Source organism: Peromyscus californicus, unplaced genomic scaffold (genome assembly GCF_007827085.1).
Source record: "Peromyscus californicus insignis strain IS unplaced genomic scaffold, ASM782708v3 Scaffold_22__1_contigs__length_63687245, whole genome shotgun sequence".
NCBI classification, from domain to species: Eukaryota; Metazoa; Chordata; class Mammalia; order Rodentia; family Cricetidae; genus Peromyscus; species Peromyscus californicus.
In genome coordinates, this window is record NW_026294525.1 from 9,600,813 (window position 1) to 9,625,491 (window position 24,679).

Sequence of the window (24,679 nt, forward strand, 5' to 3'; positions counted from 1 at the left end):
TCAACTCAGAAACCCAATTCTTTGTTTGGACACGAAAGTTAAGAAGTTACAATCTCCAATTATCTTAGCTGAATAATTTTTCCTCTATCAACTCTAACATCAATCAATCTGTAAGATCTAATACACATTTGCCTTTGGCAACCTATGTCTTACCAAAGTATCTGTTTGCGTTTGAAGGAAGCTCAAAATTAAGAAAAATTTAAGGGCCTGGTGGTCCACACCTTTAATCCCAGTTCTCAGGAATCAGAGGCAGGTGGATCTCTGTGAGTTTCAGGCTAGCCTGGTCTATATACAGTGAGTTTAAGGCCAGCCTGGTCTATATAGTGAGCTCAGGCCAGTCAGCTCTACATAGTGAGAACCTGTCAAGATATATAGAGGTGGGATTTAAATAGATCCTGGGTAACTTAATTTCTTTTTTTTTTTTTTGGTTTTTCGAGACAGGGTTTCTCTGTGTAGCTTTGCGCCTTTCCTGGAACTCACTTGGTAGCCCAGGCTGGCCTCGAACTCACAGAGATCTGCCTGGCTCTGCCTCCCGAGTGCTGGGATTAAAGGCGTGCGCCGCCACCACCGCCCGGCTAATTTCTTTATTGTAAAATTATATTTATCTTTCGCCTCCAAACTAGAGGTCAAGGTTGATGAAAGCACTCTAAATCAGTGAAGATGATTGAGGACAAAGCAGTAAGCTGTACACATTGACCTCACAAGCCAAAGAAATCAGATGACAGTGCATGGCCTAAGAAGCCCGCACCAAATGGCTGTGGGATGCTGTTTTGTGTTTTGTTCTTTGAATCTTAAGCTTCTTTCTCCATACCCTTTAAACTATCATTACATTTTCAGTGCCCCCCATTCAGTACAATCACAAGGCATGCTGACTCTCCACGACTTTGCTAATTCCCGCTTTAAGGGGCTCTAACAACGGCAGTGTTCGCCCACCCCACTCGCAAAACCATGAGCTCCCATGCAGGCATGAAGCGTCATCCTACCTTCATCTGGAAGGCGCCCTGATGAGGAAGTGAGTCCTTCAATCTCTGACCTGTGTGTCCTTCCTTCCTGCCAGGCACTGGCTGAGGCTGATGATTCAAATGGCTATCCCAAGTGTGTCTGTGGCTAATCCCACGTCACCAGGGACCCAGACAGTGGAGACATCCTAATGCCACGCCAAGGAGCTTGCACGAGCATTTTACACTGCAAGCCAGAGCAGAGACAAGTCACTTCAGTGGAATGTCTTGTCCTTCCCCACAACGCCCAGCAGAGCCCAGTGTGTTTCCTGTGTGTGACCTCAGATGTGTGACTAGAGACACCACAAAGAACAGCTTCTCACAGACAGACACGGGCATTTCAGGGGTATTTTTTTTTTTTTTTGAGGGCTAACTAACATGCACACAGAACAGTATGCAAATCATAAGCAAACTTGTCATGTTCTGAGTGGCTGTCCCCTCCCAAACTTGTTCAAACGTAACTGCCACAGCACTAGGTGTCAATGGTATGAAGAGCAAGCCACAAGGTCTCTACCCTAGGGACTAAATTAACAGCAGTGTCTTGGGAGTGGATCCATTAATTCACGAGAGGGTTCCTTCTAAGAAAATTAGTTTGGGGGTTCTCTCTCTCTCTCTCTCCCCCACCCCGACCCCCCCATCTCCACTTGTGCTGTGAGACGCCTTTCCCCACATGGCAGCCTGCAGGTCTGTGTCCTGAATGCTTTAAAAGGACACAAGTCATATTTGTTTACGGCCCACACATAGGACTTCATTTTATCTCAATCAAACCTCTTTAAAGGTCCTGTCTCCAAATAAAGTCACATTCTGGGGTGTGAATGAATTTTGGGGTGGGTAACATAACTCAGATCACAACAGCAGGATACATTAAGAAAAAATTAGAAATTCATTTTTGGTTTTGCTGTTTTTTAGATTCTCCTTGCTTAATAGCCCAGGCTGGCCTCCTGTCTCCGGCTCCCAAGTGCTGGTTAAGGGAGTGTGTCACCCACACCTGGGTTATTTCTATTCATTTAAAATTTTTATTTATTTGTAAAGCAGAGATGGGAAGATTGGGTTTTATTGTTTATTTTTAAAGATCTTATTCTTACTTTTATTCATGTATCTGCGTGAGTGTATGCTGTCCGATGAGGCCAGAAGAGGGCATCTGCTCCCTTGGAGAGGGGGTTTCAGGTGGATGAGCATGGCCCCAAGGGGGTGCTGGGAATCAGGCTCCTCTGGAAGAGCAGGAGTGCCCTTAACTGCTGACTAATCTCTCTTAGTAGTCAGCAACTGAGAAAAGACTGAAGAGAAGAAAAAGAACACACTTCTCTGAGCCAGGACCCAGAGGAGCAGGCAGACCCAGATGAACCTCGAGGAGGCTCGGCTCCTAGGGACTGAAGGTGTTTTTTATGATACCGGTTCTTTTAAAAAAATAAAATAAAACAGCCATTCTGATGCAGGTGAGATGGAATCTCCATGTGGTTTTGATTCGCACTTTCCTGATGGCAGGATCTTGAGCATTTACTTGGCGTATTTACTTGCTATGGGGAGAATTTACCTTTTCAGAAGTATCTGTTCATTTCATTTGCCCACTTATCGAATGGTGGTTGGGGGTTGGTGTTTGATTTTTTGGGTTCTTTATATGCTTTAGATAGCAGTCCCTGTCAGATGTGTAACTCACAAAGATTTCCCCCATTCCGTGGGCTCTCTTTCCTCTGAGCATTCCCTTTGATGTTCAGAAGCCCAGAAGCCTTTCCCCTGTACCTGTATCTTAAAGTGTTTCTCCCGAGTTTTCCTTAGTGGTTTCAGATCTTACATGTAGGCCTTTGATCCGTTTTTTTAAAGTGATTTTTACAAGGGATGAGTGATATGGATCTAGTTTTGTTCTTCTACACACGGATATCCAGCTTTCCCAGAACCATTTATTAAAGAGATTGTCTTCTCTGCAAGGGATGCTTTTCCACTCCTTTGTTAAAAACACTGGGGAGCTGTACGGCTGTCGGTTTATCCCTGAGTCTTATTTTAGTCACTTAGGAGTGTATGTTTGTGCCAGCCTCATGCTGCTCTTCTAAGGCTGTGCAGAATAACTTTAACTAGGTATTATAACACCTCCAGAGTGGTCTTTTTGCTCAGCATTGCTTTGGCTATGGAGTTTTTTTTTCTTTTTTCTTTTCGAGACAGGGTTTCTCTGTGTAGCTTTGCACCTTTCCTGGAACTCACTTTGGAGACCAGGCTGGCCTGGAACTCACAGAGATCCGCCTGGCTCTGCCTCCCGAGTGCTGGGATTAAAGGCGTGTGCCACCACCACCTGGCCGAGTTTTTTTTTTTTTTCTTCCAGAGAAATTTAGACTTTTTTTTCTATGTCTGTGGCAAATGCTGTTGGGATTTTGATGGAGATTTCATTAATCTATAGCTCACTATCATTATTAGTACAGCCTTTTTCTTTTTCTTTTTTTAATATTCTTTTTTTTTTTTTGGTTTTTGGTTTTTGGTTTTTATCGAGATAGGGTTTCTCTGTGTAGCTTTGTGCCTTTCCTGGAACTCGCTTTGGAGACCAAGCTGGTCTTAAACTCACAGAGATCCGCCTGGCTCTGCCTCCCGAGTGCTGGGATTAAAGGCGTGCACCACCACCACCACCACCCGGCCAGCCATTTTCATATTAGTTCTACAAACCCATGAGCATGAGGGGCCCTTCCATCTTGGGTCTGCGATTTCTTTCTTCGGTGTTTTAAAAATCTCCTTGCATGCTAACAGTGCTCAGCACTGCTGTTCTTGGCAGGTCAGAATGGGACAGAGGGCAGTGTCTTTGGAAAGATTAGCTTCTCTGAAGGAGTCTAGTTAGACCCAATTGAATGATTCAAATTCTGGTAACACAGTAGTAATCCAAGTGACAGACACCAACCTTGAGCCTGAGTGTAGACAAAAGGGTCACTGAAGGATCCAATGGAGCCTGTCCCTGAGGCCTTTAAAACCAGCTCTTCCCAGGGGTTCCAACAGCTGGCTTCGGGGAAGTCAGGAGTGACCCTTCAGTTTAAAGCTTACGATAAAAACAGAACACACGCCAAAGTCAGAGCATCAAGCATCCAGTACATGCAAGCAGGTGCACACGCCTCAGCCCAAGTGTAGAGCTATGGACAAGCTCAGAACAACTGCCACGGGTACAAGTAGGTACCTAGTTCACTCTGGTTAAGAAAGCTAGAGAGTGGACTGCGTTGTACAGTGTTCGGCATAAAACATTTTAAAAAGTGGTTCTTAAAAGGAAAAACTCTCATTGACTGTATATGGAAAACCTAACGCCTCCAATCTTTCTTTCAGATGGCTGGAGTATCCTGAACCTAGATCCCCCAAGGGGAAGCAACCAGTGCCCGTACCAGTACTGCCGCATCATTTTACAATTTGTTCCGAGTTGTCAGGACATGTTTGAAAGTTTCGATTTCTGCAGAGCGAGCGGGAGGGCGGGCCAGGACAGTGCTTTCCGTCTTAGACTGGCTTTTGTACCTTTGTTTGGTTTGGGTTGCCACAGTTTAGAGAGCGGTTTGCTTTGGAAACCACCTCCTTGAGGACCGAGATCACGCCCTGCGGCTTGGAGACCCAGGAGGAACAGCAGGCGGGGCCGGGGCGGTGGGCGGAGTCGCTGGTGGGAGGGGCCTGGCGATAGGCGGAGCCCCCTAGTGGGAGGGGCCGGGCCCCGGAGCGTGGGTGGCTATTGGTAGTGGTCAGGGTCCCTGGCGCGGGGGCGGAGGAGTAGGCGGGGCCTGAGCGCGCCTGCGCAGTCCACTCTACCCGGCGGTGGCGGCGGCGGCGGCGGCGCGTTAGAGGAAAGATGGAAGACTTCCAGGCTTCTGAGGAGGTAACGTCGGGATCGGCCACGGGAGGGTGGCGGCCGTGATCCAGGCGTGGTGCGGCCCCGCCTGGGAAGCCGCAGCTGCTTCTGCCCACGGCCACCCAGCCCGAGGCTGATGAGCCTGGGTGGCGGTTCCCAGCGGGCCACTCCGAGTCTTTCCCGCGTGGGCGGTGCCGGCGCGGGGCTCTCGGGACTCGGGGCTCACCGTCTCCGCCGGGAGGATGACATCACTCCGTCCCTTTGGTGCGGCTGCAGACCCCAGCCGAGGTCCGGGTTGGGGACGGACCGTCCTGCAGTGGCCTGCATGATGACGCGGGCGCTCAGGGCCGGCTCCCGGTCCCTGCAGTGGGGGTCTGCTGTCCCCGCTGTCCGCCTGCCAAACGCAGACGTGCAAACAGAACCTGCCTTTGTCTCGGTGCCGCACCTTGTCCTTGAGTGCGGCGCTCCCCCACCACTGGGTACATTTCATTTCAGTTTAAGATAGGGATGAGATCGCTCATTCTTGTGGGGGAAGAATGCAAGCCTCCTAGTGCCCTAGACACTTGCCTTTGACACATGATAATGTTGTCAAAATGGCTTTTCCTTCGTTCTGATACACATTCAGGAATCAGCTGAATGGACGCCCCAGTTATAGTTGCTCGTTTTTTTCTTTCTGAATAATCTTTGTTGAAGCTCAGTAAAATCCCACGTATTACACAGTTTGTCAAAACTTAAAAAAACAAGTAATCCAACATTTCCTCTTTTGACATTTCTAAAATGTAGTTCAAACTAAGGATATTCAGAGGGAAGAGTAAGCCATTTGCACTTATCGGAGACTTTCAGTTTTCGTCTAATTTCTCGACACAAACTTTACGGCAGCATCGTTCTGTGTTTGAATGCTGGTGGAAATGAAGTGAATAATCTCAAGCCAGGATTCAGAAGCAGCTAGCAAAGGGGATGCTTTACCCAGATAGCAAACTGATATAAGTCTAAAAACTGGTTTATATTGTAGTCACAGCTTGTCGAACTTTATGAAAAAGGAAGCGGCCCTGTGAAGAGAAATCCCCTAAAACTGCATTGTAATTCCAGTCTGTACACGTGAACTGGCTGACGATGGCATCTGTAAAGTGAAATGTCTGGACAGAGCGATCTGTGTTACACAGGATGTTGGCTGCAGGAGGATGGATGCTCACTATTGTTTACCCAGCAGCCTTCTCAGCCGAGCCTTTTCTGCCTGCCCCTAACTTCCCAGATTCTCCTCAGCTCATTTACCTTTCTGGTAGCAGCTGGCACTGCCCACTGGATTCAATAGTTTCTTTCTGTCTCTTTTACTAATTTAACTGTACGGAAAGTTACGCAAGGACTTTGCTTTGTGGTTTAGGACCCTCATAGTCACTCAGGAAGACTCTCAACTGACTTACTCTCTAAGATACCACGTTTTCACCAGTACAGTGATTCGGTTTTGTTTCCAAATGACTTTTTGGGAGTCTAACAAGTGAGCTAGCTTTGGGTCAGCTCTGTTCCTCCTGAAGAGAAAGGGGCATTACTCAATACTAGAACAGGGCAGGGCCCACAGTGGTCAGCAGCCAGGAAATGTCAACAAAACAGGACTGTCTGCCTTTCTACCGGGAGGCAGAGGCCTCGGGGCTGCCAGTGCTAAGGATATCACAGAATTTGGAATAATTTGTCCTCACGTAAGGAGCACACTGGCAGGCTAGTGCCTGGCTGATGTTTTCAGGACACCCTCACACCCACTCAAATCCACTATTATGTTAAAAGGGGAGTAAGAAAAAAGTACTTCAGGCTCTGCCTTGCCGGCCACCCGGCATGGGGTAGAGAAAAGTGATGTAAGCCGCCAGCCTCTTACACATTAAAGGTCCTAATCCATTTATCTCAGGGAAGAGACTGTCCCATCTCTAAAATGGATTACTTACATTCCTTCCGCTAGTTTGTATGGAAGTCGAGTAACTCATAATACGGCTTCCTGTACTGGTTAATGGATCCGGCAGCCGGCTGCAATGGAAGGAGAGAGGTTCTCGTGGGAAGTGAAGCTTGGGTCGCAGTGTGGTCTTAACAGTGTTCACCTGTGCTTTAGCCCTGCAGAGCATGGACCCCACGGCACCCAGCTGCTTCACATCTCCGGGCTCTGAGCAGTGCAGTCCTCTGCATGGTCAGCAGCCTGGTTTCTAAGTCACGTTCATTATTGCACTATGTGTTTATTGATGCTGTGGAGAAAGAGCTTTTAAACCAGACTTACCCAAGTTTTCTTTCTTGACAGACTGCATTTGTTGTTGATGAAGTGAGCAACATTGTAAAGGAGGTAAGAGAAGACATGCTTGTTTTTCAACTGTTTGATTGAGGGCATGTGTCTTAGGGTTACTATTGCTGTGATGAAACACCATGACCAAAGCAGCTTGGGAAGGACAGGGTTTGTTTGGCTTATGCTTCCACATCACTGTTTATAGAAGGAAATCAGGACAGAACTCAAACAGGGCAGGAACCTGGAGGCAGGAGCTGATGCACAGGCCATGGAGGGTGCTGCTTACTGGCTTGCTCTCCATGGTTTGCTCAGCCTGCTTTCTTACAGAACCCAGGACCACCTGCCCAGGGATGGCACCACCCACAATGGGTTGGGTTCTCCCTCTTTAATCACTAATTAAGAAAATGCCCTACAGTCTTGCCTACAGCCTGATCTTATGGAGGCATTTTTTCAATTGAGGTTCCCTTCTCTCAGATGACGCTAGCTTGTGTCAAGTGGACATACAACCAGCCAGCACAGCATGGGTGAGGGAAACGCCATATGAATTAAAATAGGAAAAAAATCAACAGCTATTGAGTTTCTGTGTTTTGGTATTTCAAACATTTTTACTTATATATAAGTAAAAATTACTCCCATAGTACATAGATTATTTATACTGAATCAAGAAGTCTTCCATGGCATTAGAAGGTGTTAAGGCAGATTCTGTAACCTTGTAACATGGAAGACTCATGACACATGGGTAAATGTCTCCAGTGTTTGATGAAAAAGAGCAGCTGCAGAGAAAATGTATCAACTTCCCATAATTTAGGATCTGGTGGTACAGTTAGTTAAGGGTTTATTCATACATCTTTCTTACATTCTTTTATTTTTTATTTTTTTTGGTTTTTTGAGACAAGGTTTCTCTGTGTAGTTTTGGTGCCTGTCCTGGATCTCACTCTGTAGACCAGGCTGGCCTTGAACTCACAGAGATCCACCTGCCTCTGCCTCCGGAGTGCTGGGATTAAAGGCGGGCGCCACCACCGCCTGGCCTCTTTCTTACATTCTTGAATACATTATTGATATGAATCACAGTACCTCTCTTAAACAATGAGGGTGATAGACAAAAGGAACTGTACCCCTGTGACAGTGACCCACAGAAGCAGCGTTAAGGGAGGAAGGTAATTTTGGCTCATGGTTGGAAGGGATACAGTCCATCACGGTGTCAGTTTAGTTTGTCTAGTTTAGGTTAATTGGGTGAGAAGACCCACCCTAGATGTGGGCCCCACCATTCCACAGACTGGGGCCCCAATCTGAAGAGAAGGGGGGAAGTGTGTGAGCCCCAGCATGCCTTGCCCTCTGCTTCCCGACTGCAGACACAATGTGATCAGCCACCTGGAGCCCCCGCTGCCATGACTTTCCCACTGTCACGGACTGGGAGCTAGAATTAACCCCTTCCTGTTGCTTCTGTCAGGTACCATCCTGAGGTTCCTTGAAGTAATTTTGGGTTGACTACAATGTAAGGTTATTGATGTCCAGTTTTGAGTTGTGCCAGAGCATTAAAAAACAAAACAAAACAAAAACCACACTCTATTTTGTGAGAAGTGTCCAAAACCAAAATGATTTCTCTTTATGTACATTGTTCAGCATTGGGTGTGACTTTTCTGGTGCTTTGCAGGGAGTGTAAGTTTGCCTTTTATTGTTTCTTCAATGTAGTGTTTCCTGTGGACCAGGTGGGGAGTGGGAAGTGATAGGTTAAACCAGAGCTGGGAAGAGTGGAGTGGGTGTGTCAGGGGTGAGTTTTGCCTGTGTTTCTGCGTCCACGTAGACTGAGTGACCAGGCAGCAGGTGATAGAAAGGACCCATCAGGAGCCCACGGGGAAGTGGGAGGTGACGCGGCTCTTTTGCCCTTGGCAGTAGGTTCGTTCAGTCCTCAAGCTGGTTCAAAGTATTATGCGTGGAATATGAGTGGAACCAAACTTAGAGGTTTCCTCTCCCTAAGAACTGAATTTCACAGTGCACAGAGAGGGTTGCCCTTCCTCCATTGACAGTATTTGTGTCTGGTGATACCTCGACTAAAGCAAGACCACTGGTCCTCAGCCCAGTGGGCAGACACGGCAGAGGATATGGGGCAGCTAGGGGCCATGTCAGCGTGACTGGTCAGAGCCCCAAGTCTGCCCGTGGAAGTCGCAGGGTTTTTATCCCTCCCAAGCCCAGTAGCTGCACTCAGCCTGCAGTGACGGACCCCTGCACCACTGTGCAGGGGTGCTGAGAACAAGTCAGAACCCTCAGTGAATGCTCTATATTTAGCCTGTCATAAAAATCTTCATTTTCTGGCTTCCAGCAGGTTAGAAGAGGTGAGGGGGGAGCTGCTCAGAACCCCACTGGCCCCTGGGAGTGGGGCTCTGCTGGGGAAAGACCCAGGGAGTCATGGGATGGGAAGCTCATGACCCTAAGTGTAGCAGGGACTGGACAGTGAGGCGCACTCTCCAGAAGCCCAGGAACTTAGGGGGCAATGCCACCACAAACTCAAGCATTGGGACGTGAAAGTCCGGCAAGTGTGTGATGTGGTGACCCAGCCCATAAAATGAAGGCTGAAGCACCGGAAGACTGGGTTGGTTATATGTTGCCAGCCATCCAGCCAGTACAATGTCATCTGACATACACTGCTAAATTGTGTATTTTATGGTTTGATAAAAATGTCTAGTATGCTTTAAAGAAATTGGCAAAATATTTTCCAGCCTCCATAAGATAAAGTGTTGCTTATCTCTAGATACTAACAGTAGCGTGAACATTCAGTCCAAAGTTTGTTTGGTCAAAATGTTGAACACATTTGACAGATTCTGTAAAACACAGATCTTCAGCTAACGTAAACATAACTGGAACGCAGTCTGATGCTGCTGAAGAAAGCCACACGCGCAAAGGAGCCCAGAAACTAAGCAGAAGCTTGCAACTTCCGAGAGTCTGTCTTTAGCTCCTAGGGTGGCCATGAGCCCTGTCAGGTGACTGGTGGGTGTGGTGTCTGGGCTCTCTCCGTGACCATGACCGCTGTGCTTCTTTCCCTAGGCTATAGAAAGTGCCATCGGGGGCAATGCCTACCAGCACAGCAAAGTCAACCAGTGGACCACAAACGTCGTGGAGCAGACTTTGAGCCACCTCACCAAGCTGGGGAAACCATTTAAATACATTGGTAATGGATCTTTTTCTTGTGTATCTTGATAACATTCTTTAAATACTGATTAGAGGTGTGTCTAGTGCCCGGAGAAAACTAACCTAGCGATTCCTTGCTTGAGCTTCAAGAAAGTTCCTCCCAGGATCTCACCTCTTGTGTAGTGAACGAACCATGCACGTTGCCCATCAGGCTGATACCACCATTGCAGGGCTTACGTCAAACAAAAATTTACAGGATTTCTGATCAGACATGTTTAGAACATGTTAAGATAAAGGAGATACGCGTAGTTTGTCAGAGTGAGACAAGATAGTCTGCCCCTCCCCTCTAATTAGGAACATCAGCCATGTGATCTACCTACATTTAGAAGCAGGCAAAGTGAATTTATGTTGCCAGATTTTCTAACAGAAGTTTGTTTAATTGAAGTGACCTGTGTGATCATGCAGAAGAACGGAGCTGGGTTACACACCGCCAGTTCCTGCTTCTGGGACAGCACTACGGATGGTAGGACTTTCACCCTTGTAGGAAATGTTGTCAGCCCATTGCTCGACTCTCCCATAGCCCCGTGGTCCAGAGATCCGCAGTCTGAGGAGCAGAGTTCTATGACGTGCACACTTAGACGTCTCACACTCTCCAATGCCTTTCTGTAAAAGTTACCATTGCCTGGTGTAGTGGTGCACAACTTTAATCCTTGATCTAGAGAGGCAGAGGCAGGCAGATCTCTGAGAGTTGGAGGCCAGCCTGGTCTACATAGTGAGACCATATCTAAAAAAAAAAAAAAAAAATCCCATTCAGTAGCCACTTGCCCATTTATTTGTAAGTCAAGTCAGGCAATGAAGTCACTTTGTCTATGATGTGTCAGAGGCAGGCACTCCAGCTGAAGCTCCTGGGCCGCCTCCTCATCTCCTGTGCCTGTCTGTCTGCCCTACAGGGAGCTGCACGGTGCGCTGGGAGAACAAGACCATGTACTGTATCGTCAGTGCCTTCGGCCTGTCCATCTGACCTGCAGCCGCCCGTGTCTCCGCATTTCTGTTTCACCTTAACCACCAGCTAGGAATAGGGCGAACACCTTCCTCCTCACTAAAGTGTGTTCTGTGGCACTCTCGAAACGTAGAGAAATAAACCAAATGACTCCACGGTCCTAGGGACCGCACAATGTCAGGCAGATGAGCAGCCACCGGTCACCTGAGGCTGGCAGTACCACTTGTCTTAACTATTCTCTTTTCAAAGGTGCTAAAAACCGAAGTCTGCTAGGAGGAAACCTTCTCTACTTTCTGAAACGATTCAGATACACTAATTTTCCATACTTTATACTTTTGTTAGGATAATAAATTATTCAAAATTAAAGTTTCTGTGTTCTCTGTAGTCTGGAGCGTGAATCTGTGTTCCTGCCTTCAGAATTTTTTTTTTTTAAGGTTGCTTTCAGCCTTGGGCATGCTGACATAAGAGTGTCCGTGAACACCCTGGCCGAGGGTCTCAGGACAGTGCAAGGCCGGGAGCTTCGTGGGTCATGGGCCTGTTTCTTACCGTAATGGTGAAACCTGGTGACCCTGGCAGAGCTGGAGAGGTCATGAACCTCAGAGGCAGGTCAGACACGTGGGACACAGCCCCCTCGAAGACCTCCAACTGTGGCAGATGTTTCTACCCCGTCAGGGTAGTGTTCCATTTTTAAAATTACATTTATTTGTGTGTGACAGCGAGCGAGAACGTGAGTGCCACACTTGAGGTCGAAGGACAGCCGGTGGGAGCTGGTTCTTTCTCCATCACTGGGCCCCAGGGACGGGACTCAGGTGCTCGGTGACATGCCCCTTTACCTGCTGAGCCATCTCACTGGCCCCTCAGTTTCGTTTCAGGCCACCAAGGCCCAGGAGCCACTTGTCTGTGCTCCACTTTCCCAGCAGAGGCCACTGCCCCCTTTTATGCGGATGCCGCAGATCCAGGTTCACAAGCCCTTTACCTCTGTCTCCCCAGTGCCCCTGGATGAAGAGTCCTCTTTCTAAAGCACTCATGTAAAAAGCAAGTAAAACATAAAAGATTAAACGGTAGAAATACATTAACATTGAGACACAAGGGGTACTGTCAGAACAAAACTGTTACAGTTTGGATGTAAACGTCCCTTATCGGTGCCTCCGTCACACACTCGGTCCTCAGAGGCGCTGGAAACATTAGAGGTGGAGCCCACTGAAGTGGATCACAGTAAGCACGTCCCTTGCGGGTAAGGGCCTCTTGCTCTGGCCCCATTCTGACACTGCTTCCTGGCCACCAGGAGGCCAGCCGCTTGGCCACACACTCTCAGTACCGTGTCCTTACTCCTCATAGGCCCATGGTGGAGTGCGCTGACCATGGACCCATGAAGTCACTCTCTTGTGAACTGTTCATCAGTCTCTGTCACAGCAATGAAAGGTCTAATACAGAAGCCATTCCCGAAACAAGAGTTTTATTGAGTTCTTCATAAATAAGCATTTATTTACCCCTTGACTGACTGCCCAGGTGATACATGCCCCACGGATGGCCTAACTATCATTAACCCACAGTTCCAGTGTTCCTTCTAGACTGAGAGCCTAGTGTTTTTACTTAACATTTACAGACATTTGTAAAAAAGGCAGTTTTCAGGAGCAGAAAATCCTGTGCCACAGAATGGAATCACACCTGTTCCGTGTCACAGAATGGAATCACACCTGTTCCGTGCCACAGAATGGAATCACACCTGTTCCGTGTCACAGGATGGAATCACACCTGTTCTGTGCCACAGGATGTGTCGTTAAATGTATTATACCTAGAAGCACCCAAAACACCAAGATAAACTGTTGAGCAAGGTGTCAGACTAAATCAGTTTCCCTTTGGCCTGAAAAAAGTTGTACTCCCCCCCCCCCCCCCAAAGAAATCTAATCACTAAGGCAACGGATATCTAAACCCTCAAATATACAAACACACATCAGGTGTCAGGTCTGTTCCTCATGGAGCGCTCACAGAGAAGGCCCTTTTACTTCTCCCTTTCGTGGGTGCTTGTGTGTTTCCTGTGAAGATTAGTAACCATCTTCGAACCTGTTTAGTGTACCTGCGACTTCAGTGGCTCAGCACTGGAGCCTGGTGAGGTCTGCTGTCTGAATTCACTGCAGTCTGTAACCACAGAGACCGTCTTGCGAGCCTCACGCATATTTACATACCCACTTCTCTAGCCATTCAATGGGCTTGAAGGCACCATGTCACCGCTACAATGATTTGACAATAAATCAAGCCAACTCCCTATCCACAGGGATAACAGAGCTCTCTCGGGAAGCCAGGAGACATCTCCTCATCTTCCAGGTTCCCCTAGAGTGGACCAATATCAAAAATACCCAGAGACAGTATTACTCAAACCCTTACCCTGAAAGAACTTGTCAGCCCTTTGAATTTGTAACTTAAGTTTATAAAACTTTAATCTCCTCAGAGCAAAACAATCTTCTCATTACTATAAAAGTTTCCGGCGGAGTTGAGCATTTTAACCTGACACCTACAGCTTCAGCCTACTCGCCGAAGTCTCCAGATCTGTAAGCAAATAATACATCGCATATCATACATGACTACATGACACTGGAGAAGGGTGAGAACACAACTTAATGACCTCTTCCCCTTAAGTGCCTCTTTGTGATTCTTATTTCCAACAACAACAACAAAATATTCCCTTATGTTAATTTCACAGACACTAGGATCAGTTTATAATTATGCTGTGGGACAGTTTTTAAAAGTCCTAAAGTCTGTACATAAATGCTTAAAATACCTTACACTGACTGATAAATAGCATTCTAAATCAAGGGGAACTTTTGGGAATGATTAAAACAAGTAAACTATCACATGTTAGAACATCATGGAATCAGCAGGAGTCAGTGTCCAGATGATGACCGATGGATGCAGTGCTCTATTAGGAGTTGTGAGCGTTGGTAACAACGGACCTTCCAGTATCTCAGAACACGAGTGATCACCGCGCTGTGAGTGTAAAAATCTGTAAACCTGTTACCCTTGCAACTAGAGGTTCATTCAAATATTCCTATTTGCAAGGTTTTTTGTTGTTTTTTTAAAACAATGCACATGGAATCCATATTGAAGTACACCGAAGTTTAAAAGGACAGGCCGGCAGAATGAAGAATCTCCAGGCATCCCTGGGGTCCCGGCCCATCTGGCTAGGACCCCACAGCTCAGAGCAGAAATCTGAGTCGGTGCATAGATGACGAGAACATGGTGTTGCCTGAAGAGGGGTCCACCTGTTCCTGGGCCTCTGGATTTGCCAAGATGGAGGCAACGGGATGGCTACCGTTACCAGGTGTTCACGGAGTGTGATGGAAGGCAGCGGCGCTTAGGACTTCCAGCGCTGAATCTCACTAGTGCAGGTGACATCCGTTCTCCACAGAGCAACACTCCAAGGACACAACGACCTTCAAGGAAGTTCCTTTATCTGAAGGTGTCTCCATAGCCATTCAAAATGTTTACCTTTCTCTCCATTTCAGTTCCAAATGTTAAACTGAAGACCTTTTTGGCAATAAAGAATTTCTAATATAGTAGTATTTCATGTAGCTTTCATTAAACAAACAAAAAAAAGAAGAAAAAACAAACAGGAACTCTTTGGGGTTTCACACTCAGTAGAGTTGCAGAAACTCTTGGAATGGGAAGGGCCACCCTGTTTTCCATCTTTACCACAAGAAGACCCAGTCTTAACCATGTACACAGATACTTGCACACAGACCCTTCAAAAGCACCATGGTACAAGACCTTGCCCACAGGGCTACTGGCTTGTAGACACCTTAGCTTCTCTCAGTCTCTCAGTCTCTCTCTTCTCTCTCTCTCTCTCTCTCTCTCTCTCTCTCTCTCTCTCTCTCTCTCTCTCTCTCTCTCACACACACACACACACACACACACACACACACACACACCCGACTCAACTGTGTTATCACTTCTGCTCTGGGGCAGTGACCGACCTCGTCACCCACCATTCCTGAAAGTTACATCGTATGCGGCTCACCAAACTCAACCATCATTCCAGATGCTCGGGAGTCAGCGCACTGACCACTCCATGTGTCTGTGGAGATGGAGGCAGACTGCCCACCCAAGGCAGGCCAGGCTTCCCTTTGAGGGTAAAGCACTAAGGAACTGTGCCATGGAGAAGAGACTGCCATGTTGGGACCTTGATCATCAGGCCTCCCACAGACTCAGAGTTAGCAAATTGCTTTTTTTTTTTTTTTTTCGTTTTTTTTTGTTTTTTTTGGTTTTTCGAGACAGGGTTTCTCTGTGCAGCTTTGCGCCTTTCCTGGGATTCACTTGGTAGCCCAGGCTGGCCTCGAACTCACGGAGATCCGCCTGGCTCTGCCTCCCGAGTGCTGGGATTAAAGGCGTGCGCCACCACCGCCCGGCGCAAATTGCTTTTTAAGAGGAAAAAAAAAGTACATCATTCCTTTTATTAAAACAGGTCATCTCTCCTCCTCATCGCACACAGGCTCCGTTTCATCCGGCATCTCTGTGAAAGGGTTTGCCTTTGGATTCTCTACCAGCAGCCTCTTCGTAACTAGTGGAGCTACCCCGACAGCAAATCCAACCAACATTTCATTTCATTTGGTTTTTCTTTAAAAAATATGTAAACAAATAAGGAACAGGAAACCTCTGCTTACAGGAGGAGTCCAAACACACACATGTAGAAGAAAGGACCAGGACACATCACTAAGGCAGGCCTCCGGCCCCTCTGCCGTCCCCTCTGCCGCCCAGGGCTCAGTCACTGTCCGACTCCTCCTTGTACTTGGCCCGGATGGCCTGACCGTTCTGGAGGGGCATTTCTTCGTAGTCACTCCTGTTATAAAAGAGACCTTTGACACGGTGCCACCCCAGCAGCTCTTCTCTGTGCGTGCACATGTGTGGGGAGGCCAGAGGGCAACCCCAAGCATGTCCCTTTATCATTCTCCACCTCACTTATTTATTTGTTTATTTATCAGACAGGCTCTCTTACGGAACTGGGAGCTCACTGATTCAGCTAGAGTGGCTGCTGGTCACTGAGCTCCAGGGATCCTTCTGTCCCCAACCCCCAATGCTGGGATTACAGGTGTGTACCACTGAACTCTGGGTCTGGCTTTTGTTTGTGCTGTGTTTTATGAGACAGGGTCTTACTATGTAGCCCTGGCTGGCCTTGAACTCAAAGATCTGCCTGCCTGTCATCTGAGCTCAGAACCTGGCATTTTACTTGGGTCCTAACGCTTGCACAACAGGTACTTTATTAAGTCACCGCTCGGGTCCCCATCTGGAAGCCCCCGACTGTCTCCTTGCTGTCACACTGACCGCTGCTCTGAAGAGCTCATCTCCACAGCCTCCCTCTAGTCACCTGACCCCTGTCCACTCCCCCAGCTGGACTCTCGGCACCCATTAATTCACACAGAGCTGTTCTGGGGTTACCACAGACTGCAGGCACGATGGACTGCCGCTCAGTCCGTGTGAAACACACAAACCAAAGCCATAAAACTCCTGACACTTCCAGGCAACGGTCTGATGCCATGGAGACAGTCTTCAAATACCATCCATCATTCAGTAGCAGACAGCCAGGCTGTGCACGGGGTGACGGTGACTTACCCGTAAATCACATCATCATCGGAATCGTTCAGCATGGAAAAGGCAGGGTTGTCTTTTAGCTGGGACTCTGAAAAATCAACAAACGCCTTTTTAATGAGAGCATTTTGTGTTATTAGCCCAGGTAGGAGTCCGAAGGAGCTAGATCCCAAGCCCCAAACTCAGCAGTGGCATGCTGTGACACCATGACATAGACACAGCACGGCCCTGTCCTGTGTTCAACTGTGACACTGTGGCAGACACAGCACTGCCCTGTCCTGTGTTCAACTTCAGGCTACCATTCTCCTGCCGCCTCTCTGTCACAGGGCCCTGCACCTGGGGAAAACCTGAGCCAATGGAAACTTCTGTTTCAGCTCTCGGGACAGTAACCCAGACCTGGCGGCTCACCGTACAGAGCATTCTTCGATGGCGAATACACAAAGGCCAGCGTGTAGAGGTAAAAGTTCAGCAGGCCATAGAAAGACAGGAATTCTGCTGGTGGTGCTGGTCAAGGGAAGCATAGGTTCGGACACGCGAGCCTCCGCCTCCTCCCGTTCCCCAGAAGCCCTTTCCAGGGTGAACCACTGACCAGCCTAGGGGAGGTCCACAGCCCGGATGCCTCAGCTCAAGCTCATGGCTAGATGTCACAAGGACCCTTCAGGATTCAAACTCCCAAAGAACAGGAAGGAGACTGAGGTCTACTGACGCAAGGAAACGCAGACCCCAAAGCTCAGAGTGGTCCTCCACCTTCACAACTACAGACCCCCAAGCACCTCGGAACGAACTCAGTGTGGAGCTTAGACATGAGTAATGAAGAAAGTCCTCATTAATCCTAAGACAGGCATGCTTTCCATTCACCTGACCACGGACAGGGAAGCCGGGAGAAACAAGATGTGGACTGGATATGGGCACGGTAGGAACGGAAGCTCCAGTGCCGAGTGAGCAGTCCCTGTACCCAAACTGTCACCGTGGTGAGGCTGGCATCTGGCTGCACCTCGGTGATGCTCAGAAGGTGCTGTCGGCACACAGACTCCAATCGCCCCTGGCTGTTCCTCTGTGCTCTCTCTCTCTCTGCTAGAGGGAGCTATCAGCTCAGGACTGACTGCCCCACTGAGGAGACAGCAGCCAGGCACTGAGCCCGGTACAGTGTGGTCATCAGCTTGGATCAGGGCTGTGCACACAGTGACGAATCTGGGGCCCTGACTCAGCCCTGCTGTGTGTGAGCTTCCTGCCTCAGAAGGAGGACTGATGAATCTCACCCTTCCCAGGGCCAACAGGAAGCCAAGAGAGGGGGCAAGGCATGCCTGCGGCCTGCTGAGCACAGGTCCCCTTGTAAACGTCCAAAGCTAAGGTGTTAACCATGAACACAGGGCCGCCCGCAGGCCCGGTTCCCCAGGACAAGGATATAGTTCTGGTAGTGAGCCGACAGTTCCGCTACAAAGTTGTCTTGCAACACTTGAGCTCCAAACCTCAGATAGAGGATGACGATGCTGTAAAAGAAGGGGGAACCACGGTGTAAAAATACAGAACCGCTCACCCCACTCAGACTCCACAGGAAACCTCCATACACACACCGATGTGACCCCCCACAGGCACTCTGGCTCCCGGGAAAAACACAACATCCACTCCATGCTGCTCAAGCAACCAAGAAAGCAGCGTGGGCACCCGCTGGATGGCTTTAACAATCTCTTGGGACTTAGTCAAAGAAACAGCTGCCTGGGGGAGGACTCTGTGGATGGCTGCCACCTGCCCCCACAGCCCAGCAGTGGCTTCTCCTTGATGTCTGCTGACTGCTCATGCCCGGTCCTGTCCTCGGCGCCAAAAGGATCTCGAGGCCCAGACACTCCTCGGGCATCCCTAGAAGGAGGTATTTCCCAGACGTGGGTGACTGCTTGTGATCAGCAGGTTCAGGGAAAAGGGATTGACGGCCTCACCAGCCAGGACATTCATGATGGAACTTTTATAACCTAGGCCAGTCTATAACTTTTTTTTTTTGGTTTTGGTTTTTCGAGATACGGTTCCTTTGTGTAGCCCTGGCTGTCCTGGATCTCGCTCTGTAGACGGAGCTGGCCTCGAACTCAGAGATCCACTTGCCTCAGCCTCCCACATGTTGGGATTAAAGGTGTACGCCACCACAGGAGCCCTCTGACTTTGTGGATGTGTGTGGCCACAAGTACCCCGAACTAACTCCACCCAGGAGGAAACATGTGGGATGGGATTACAGCGTTAACTCACTCATGAAATGAAGTCCTGGGGCTGGGGGGAGGCTCTGTGCCTGTCATGCCAGCATGAGGATCTGAGTTCAGATCCCGGGTGTGGGTAAAAGCTGGGAGTGGGGGAGGGCATCTGTAAGTGCCTGGGAAGTGGCTGGGAGGCGTGCAGAGGCAGAGACTGTTGGACAGCCAGCCTAACCAATTAGTGAGCTCGGGGTCCAGTGAAAGTCCCTGTCTCTAAAAAACTAAGATGGAGAACTGGGTGGACCAGATGGCCCAGCAGGGAAAGATGCCGAGGCCAAGCCTGACAACTAAGATGGAGAACTAGGTGGACCAGATGACCCAGCAGGGAAAGATGCCGAGGCCAAGCCTGACAACTTGAGTTTCGTCCATGGACCACTCATGGGAGGAAGGAGCGGGAACGAGCGGCAGGGAATCCATTCCTGTATCTTTTCCTCTGACCTCCACACACGTGCACTAGTGAATTAGTTAATATAAAAAATAATAAGGTGGAAAATGAAAGAGGAAGACACGCAGGTTGACTCTCTGGCTCCGGACACACATGTGCACAGACACACACATGCATGCCCACTCAAGCACAGCCAAGCACACATGCACGCACACGCAGATACCACACACACACACACACACACACACACACACAAAGTCTTACCTAATAACAAGCACTACAAAGGTCAATGCAGTCAAAAACTTCAACCTGAGATCTGAAAAAGAAGGGTTCGCTCCCGTTAACAAATTCCACCTTAGCGCAGTTTGAAAGACAGAAACAAAGCCGATACACAAAGCCACCCCGGGGCAGGCCCTCTCCCTTGTATGCTCTGTGCCTGTTCTACTGGGAAGGCCGCACAGTGTGGGGCCCAACACAGTGGTTTCTGACAAAGGGCCTACGTCTTGTGGCTTGCCCTGGTCAAGGACATGTTATTTATGGTCCTTCTAGGTCCCCGGCCGTTCTCACAGCCCTGTGGCACCAGGGGTGGCTTTCTAGGGCCAGCAGCTTCTGGGGGTGTGGCCCTGCTGCCCCCTGCTTACAGAGTGGCACTCACCCACGTAAGGCATGTGACGGAGCTCAGAGCACGCCCGCACGATCAAGAATAGGAGGTATAAAATGTACAGAGCGGCCACCACCATGAAGAAGACCTTCATGCCCTGGAATAAAAGAGACAGGTGAGGGTGAGACTAGGCACTGCCGTGTGCAGCCTTCAGCACCCCACAGGTGCTGAAGCCCAGTGTGATTAGAGGGGACCCAGGGCCTCAGGTCACCCCCACTGACACAGCCCCAGGAAGGGCCCCCCAAGCACAGGCATCTCATGCCAAGATCACTCAAATTCATGAACCAGTGCTTTGCCTTGAACCTGAGGCCAGAGGGTGCTGGCAAGTGGTGGCAGCCACTGAGGCCTTTGCCTGGGGTGGGGCCTGGTCCCTGTGCCACTGAGGACAAGGGTTATGCTGACAGGACATAGGGCTGGACCCAGCTGGTCCTCATGTAAGACCTGACTGTTCCAGGCCTTGGTGTTCCTGAGAAAGGAGGGGCTGAATGGAAGGTTCTAGGAGACCTAAGGTCTGGAGGCATGCCCTTCCATTGCTTGAGGATGGGAAAGCCCTTGCCTGAAGCAGGGGGTCACCAGCTCTGATGAGAGGGGCCACGTGCTCTTCTCACTGAGCCTTCTTGACTAGGAGGCTCCTCAGGTAGGAGCTGCAGCCTTTCCTGCCCTCCCTGAAGCAGAGGCCCTCTTTCAGGGTCACAGCCTCGAGGGTGGGGCTGCAGGTCAGGGACCAGGATTCTGCTGCTGCTGTGGAAGAACCGTCAGTCTGGGTTCATGTCCTCGTAGAGGGGGAGGGGCAGGACAGCTGTTCCCCGCACCCTAGCAGTCTTTGGTCCCTGCTGGGTCCTTCAGTAAAGGATGTTGGCTGCTCTCTGTTCTTGAGCCCCTGAAGCTCCATTCCAGACAGCCTGGCTGGGAAGGGCTCGCCAAGAATTCAGGACGGAGCCTTGTCTGTGACATTGGACCAAGAGCTCTGCATTCCTTGTATGATGGGGGAAGATTCCATTATCGACCCATTTCATAGATGAAGAAACAGAGGGAGTGGCTGAGCCTGTAACGGCCTGGGCTGCATACCCTTGCAGTGTGGCTCCTAACTCTGTAGCCCTTCTTCCTGCCTCAGTTTGCCAAAGAAAGGATGAACCAGGCCAGACAAATACAACAGCAATAGCAGACGGTCCATCACCGCCAAGTCCTCTAACTCTGGGAGTGTCACCCCCAACAGCCTCAGCTGACTCTTCCCTGTGAAATGGGCCAGAGCCTCACCTTCCTGGACCCACCCGCACCCAGAAAACCCCTTGAAGCTCTTGCCCTGCCTATAGCTGGCTCCAAGCCCCTCCTCACCCCAAATATGGACTCTCTTTCTGAGCTAAGCTCCGCCCAGGGTGCCCTGCCCCAGGCCCCTCATCCCAGAATCCTCTGGTCTCCCCAGACCCTAGACCAGTCTCTTCCTAGGTCCTCATGCCTGTGTGGTAAGTACTTTACCAGATGAGCCACCTCCCCAGCCTAAAGGTTTACTTTTGGTATGACTCAACCCCTTTCTCCAGATCTGCCACTCCGGAACTTTCTACACTTGTTTTTAAACAGCCACTGGAGCTTGTACTAACAGCGTGGGTAGAGTTACAAAACCAGCCACCTCGTGAAGATGAACAAATGGGAGGCTTCACCAACAGTGCTTACCTGAAAGTTCCCCGTGTCAACACGATATTGGTACATGGGATCGTGCAATTCATTAAATCTAAAAGGATGATGTTAAAAATACAGATTAATAAGAAAGCTTACGCTGCATTTCATACTTTTCCTGACTCAGGTTTTTCTTTCATCTTCTTTTTTGCTTGTAAAAGTACAGTACTTGCTACCAACATTGCAGGATTTTTAAATAGCAACCCTATATTATACAATGAAAAGGTACCCAACACTAAGTCGGATGCAGTGGTGCACGCCTGCTAATTGTCCGTGCTCATGAGTATGGTGAAGGTGCAGGACGTTTGACTTACAAATATCCCTTACATAAAGAGCTGTCTTTTATAAAAGAGTTACTTTTTAAATTATGTGTATGTATGTGTTTCTGGGAATGATATGTGCACATAAGTGCAGGTGCCTGGGGAGGTCAAAGGTGTAGGATCTCCTGGGGCACGGGGGCACACCTGATACGGGTGCTGGGAAGTAAACTTAGGTCTTCTTTTTTTTTTTTTTTGGTTTTTCGAGACAGGGTTTCTCTGTGTAGCTTTGCGCCTTTCCTGGATCTCGCGCTGTAGACCAGGCTGGCCTCAAACTCACAGAGATCCGCCTGGCTCTGCCTCCCGAGTGCTGGGATTAAAGGCGTGCACCACCACCGCCCGGCTCAGTCTTCTTAAAGTGCAGTACGCTAACTGCTGAGCCGTCTCCCCCGCTCCTGGAGCTTATTTCAATGGCATACTTGGGCACGTGGGACAGATGACAGCAGAGTAAGCAAAAAGAAAAAAAAAAAAAAGAGCAATATAAACTTGCATGAGCTGCAATTCCAGAATTCGCACTGGGAGCCGGGCTGGCAGGGAAATGAGTGGCTGGATGGTGTGAGGTCTTCTCAGTGCCACTGTGGCATGAGTGAAACATGAAATGCCCCCAAAGCACACTGGGTCGGGAACCGAGCAGCATCTCTGGGGAGTTGGGCAGTGATGCCCGGCTCCCGCAGCAAAGCCATTTCACAAAAGGGGCACAGCACTAACCAGGGTCACGTGAGTCTAACCAGGGTCAAGCTTGAAGCTGTGCAAAGGTCAGACAGCCTGAAGGTTCAAGAGGGGACTCCAGCGTCTCTGCTGGGCAGTCCTGGGTGTTGTTCCAGCAAACCAAGTCCTTTCTCGCTAAAGAGGCCTACGATGACACAGGCCTTCTCACTTTCCCCCTTACACTAGGAATCCTTTCGATGCAGGCCACACAGGCTAAGCGCAATTCCTTGGATCCAGCTGTCTGACTACATGTGAGCCGGGACAGATGCTACAGTCTGGATGAGGTCACAGGGCAGCAGGTCCAGCCTGCCCGCGGCTGTCAACACTTTCCAGGGGTGACCGTTTCAAAGCCAGCAAGCAGCATTACTCACGTCTGCCATATTCCCAGCGTAACAGAAGCCAGCCACAACAGTCCAACGATGAAGAATTTAGGCAAATAGAAAGTTAAGCATTTTCTTTCTCCCTAAAAAGAAAAAAAAAGTAGTAAGAAATACAGCAAACAGTGACTAACCCTAACAAGGCATATTAGGTCCCAAACACTTCTACACAGCATGCCTCTGCTGTGTATGGTAGGCCAGGGAGGGTCTCATGGCACCACTCATTCTGAAGGATGACCAGCATCACGCAAGAGGAGATGGTCTGTCTGTCTGCTTACCTGGACCCGTATCCCATGATACACACACAGCCAGAAGAGCAGCAGGGCGCACAGGAACAGAGACTGGAAGAAGTCGTCCAGCATTCCCGGGAACCAGCTATTCACCAGGAAGGAGAGCGGGAAGAAGGGGTCTGGAAGGCAGAAGACAGAGCATGGGCAAGAACATGGCAGCCTGGCAACCCGCACAGAGCCCCCAGCCCCTTCTGAGCTCAAGGCTCATCATCGTGTTTCCCCCGGCCGGAGCTGAAGGGCAGGGAGCACACCAAAGGCCATTTTGTTTTCCGAATGTCTGAAAGCCACTGAGCAGATTGAAGCAGTGATCCCAACAGAGAGGGAGCCATCTGCCCGTGTCAGCTCCTCCCGCAGCCCGGCCCGAGAATTCCCAGAGCCACAGCTCAGGAAGCAAATGCTTTCTGGAATGGGGACAGAGGAGGAGGCGGCCCAGCCAAGTCCCGAGACTGCTGGGGCTGCAGCTCGGCCAGGCTCCCACTATGCAGGCAGTTTGTGTCTGCTCAGGCTCCAAGCATCTGCTACGGCTGTGCGACACGGTGCCTGGGGAGCAGGAGTGTGCCTCAACATATTCCTCCAGGGATGCCCTGCGGACAATCCCGGGGTCTCTGGGACCGGGCCGCCTTTCAAGGTGGCTGACCGCTCTGAGCCTGAGGGGGAAGGTTCTGAGATGAAGAGGGCACCCACCATTGTAGAGCAGCAGCAGCGGCAGGAGAACGGACATCCACTTCTGCTCGATGCCCCAGTCTCTCATGGAGAACTTGCGCAGGGAATGTGCAAACAGGCACTGCGGAGCAAACGGCCAGTGACTGTCTGCTGGGCCCTGTCCCCCTACCCAGCAGGGTGAGTCTCACCCCGTCAGGGAGGCACCAGGCAGATCCCCTGGTTAAAATGACTCCTGAGGTCCCACCAGCTATCAGTGAGAGCCAAGACAAAAAGTATAACTGCTGCATGGGGCCCCAGGTGAGATGGGTCACACGCTGTTTCCACGCGGCCACGAAGTCTCTGCCCACAGAAAACGTGCCTACCCCTTGCATTTCTGCTTGGGCGGCTTCACTCAGGCATGTCCCCACATGGAGGCTCACAGGGCTTCCCAGAGCACATCTGGAGATGCCACCAGCTCACCTACCCAGCAGGACAGTGGACAGATGGCACCACGTACTAAGGACAGTATTAGGATCCCCAAGGAAAAGCCAAGAGGCAAAGCCATGCCACAGTAGCATGTTTTCAAACACCTCCATATGTGTAGAGCCCTTGGGAGAGACGTCTT

At 49.7% G+C, this 24,679-nt stretch overlaps 2 protein-coding genes across 5 annotated transcripts in view; one reads left to right on the forward strand and one right to left on the reverse strand.

The window, feature by feature from the left end:
- The first annotated feature begins 4,724 nt into the window (after window positions 1-4,724).
- Dynlt1 (dynein light chain Tctex-type 1) lies at window positions 4,725-11,567 on the forward strand. Its single transcript, XM_052750880.1, has 5 exons — window positions 4,725-4,824; window positions 7,076-7,117; window positions 10,100-10,223; window positions 10,629-10,706; window positions 11,134-11,567. Exons 1-5 carry the CDS (start codon window positions 4,798-4,800, stop codon window positions 11,202-11,204), a joined length of 342 nt encoding a protein of 113 aa, XP_052606840.1. The 5' UTR covers window positions 4,725-4,797; the 3' UTR covers window positions 11,205-11,567.
- Window positions 11,568-12,622: 1,055 nt separating this feature from the next.
- Tmem181 (transmembrane protein 181) overlaps window positions 12,623-24,679 on the reverse strand; it is a 55,492-nt gene continuing 43,435 nt past the window's right edge. For 3 of the 4 annotated variants that reach the window (XM_052750877.1, XM_052750879.1, XM_052750878.1), the window contains exons 8-17: window positions 24,097-24,196; window positions 23,401-23,531; window positions 23,117-23,208; window positions 21,718-21,775; window positions 20,041-20,143; window positions 19,650-19,701; window positions 18,171-18,253; window positions 17,172-17,261; window positions 16,788-16,854; window positions 12,623-16,017 (exon numbers count right to left, since the gene is read on the reverse strand). In XM_052750877.1, the coding sequence (XP_052606837.1) occupies window positions 15,939-16,017; window positions 16,788-16,854; window positions 17,172-17,261; window positions 18,171-18,253; window positions 19,650-19,701; window positions 20,041-20,143; window positions 21,718-21,775; window positions 23,117-23,208; window positions 23,401-23,531; window positions 24,097-24,196 (855 nt within the window). In that variant the 3' untranslated portion in view covers window positions 12,623-15,938. The remainder of the gene's footprint in view (window positions 16,018-16,787; window positions 16,855-17,171; window positions 17,262-18,170; window positions 18,254-19,649; window positions 19,702-20,040; window positions 20,144-21,717; window positions 21,776-23,116; window positions 23,209-23,400; window positions 23,532-24,096; window positions 24,197-24,679) is intronic. The other variant, XR_008221158.1, reaches the window with a different exon arrangement.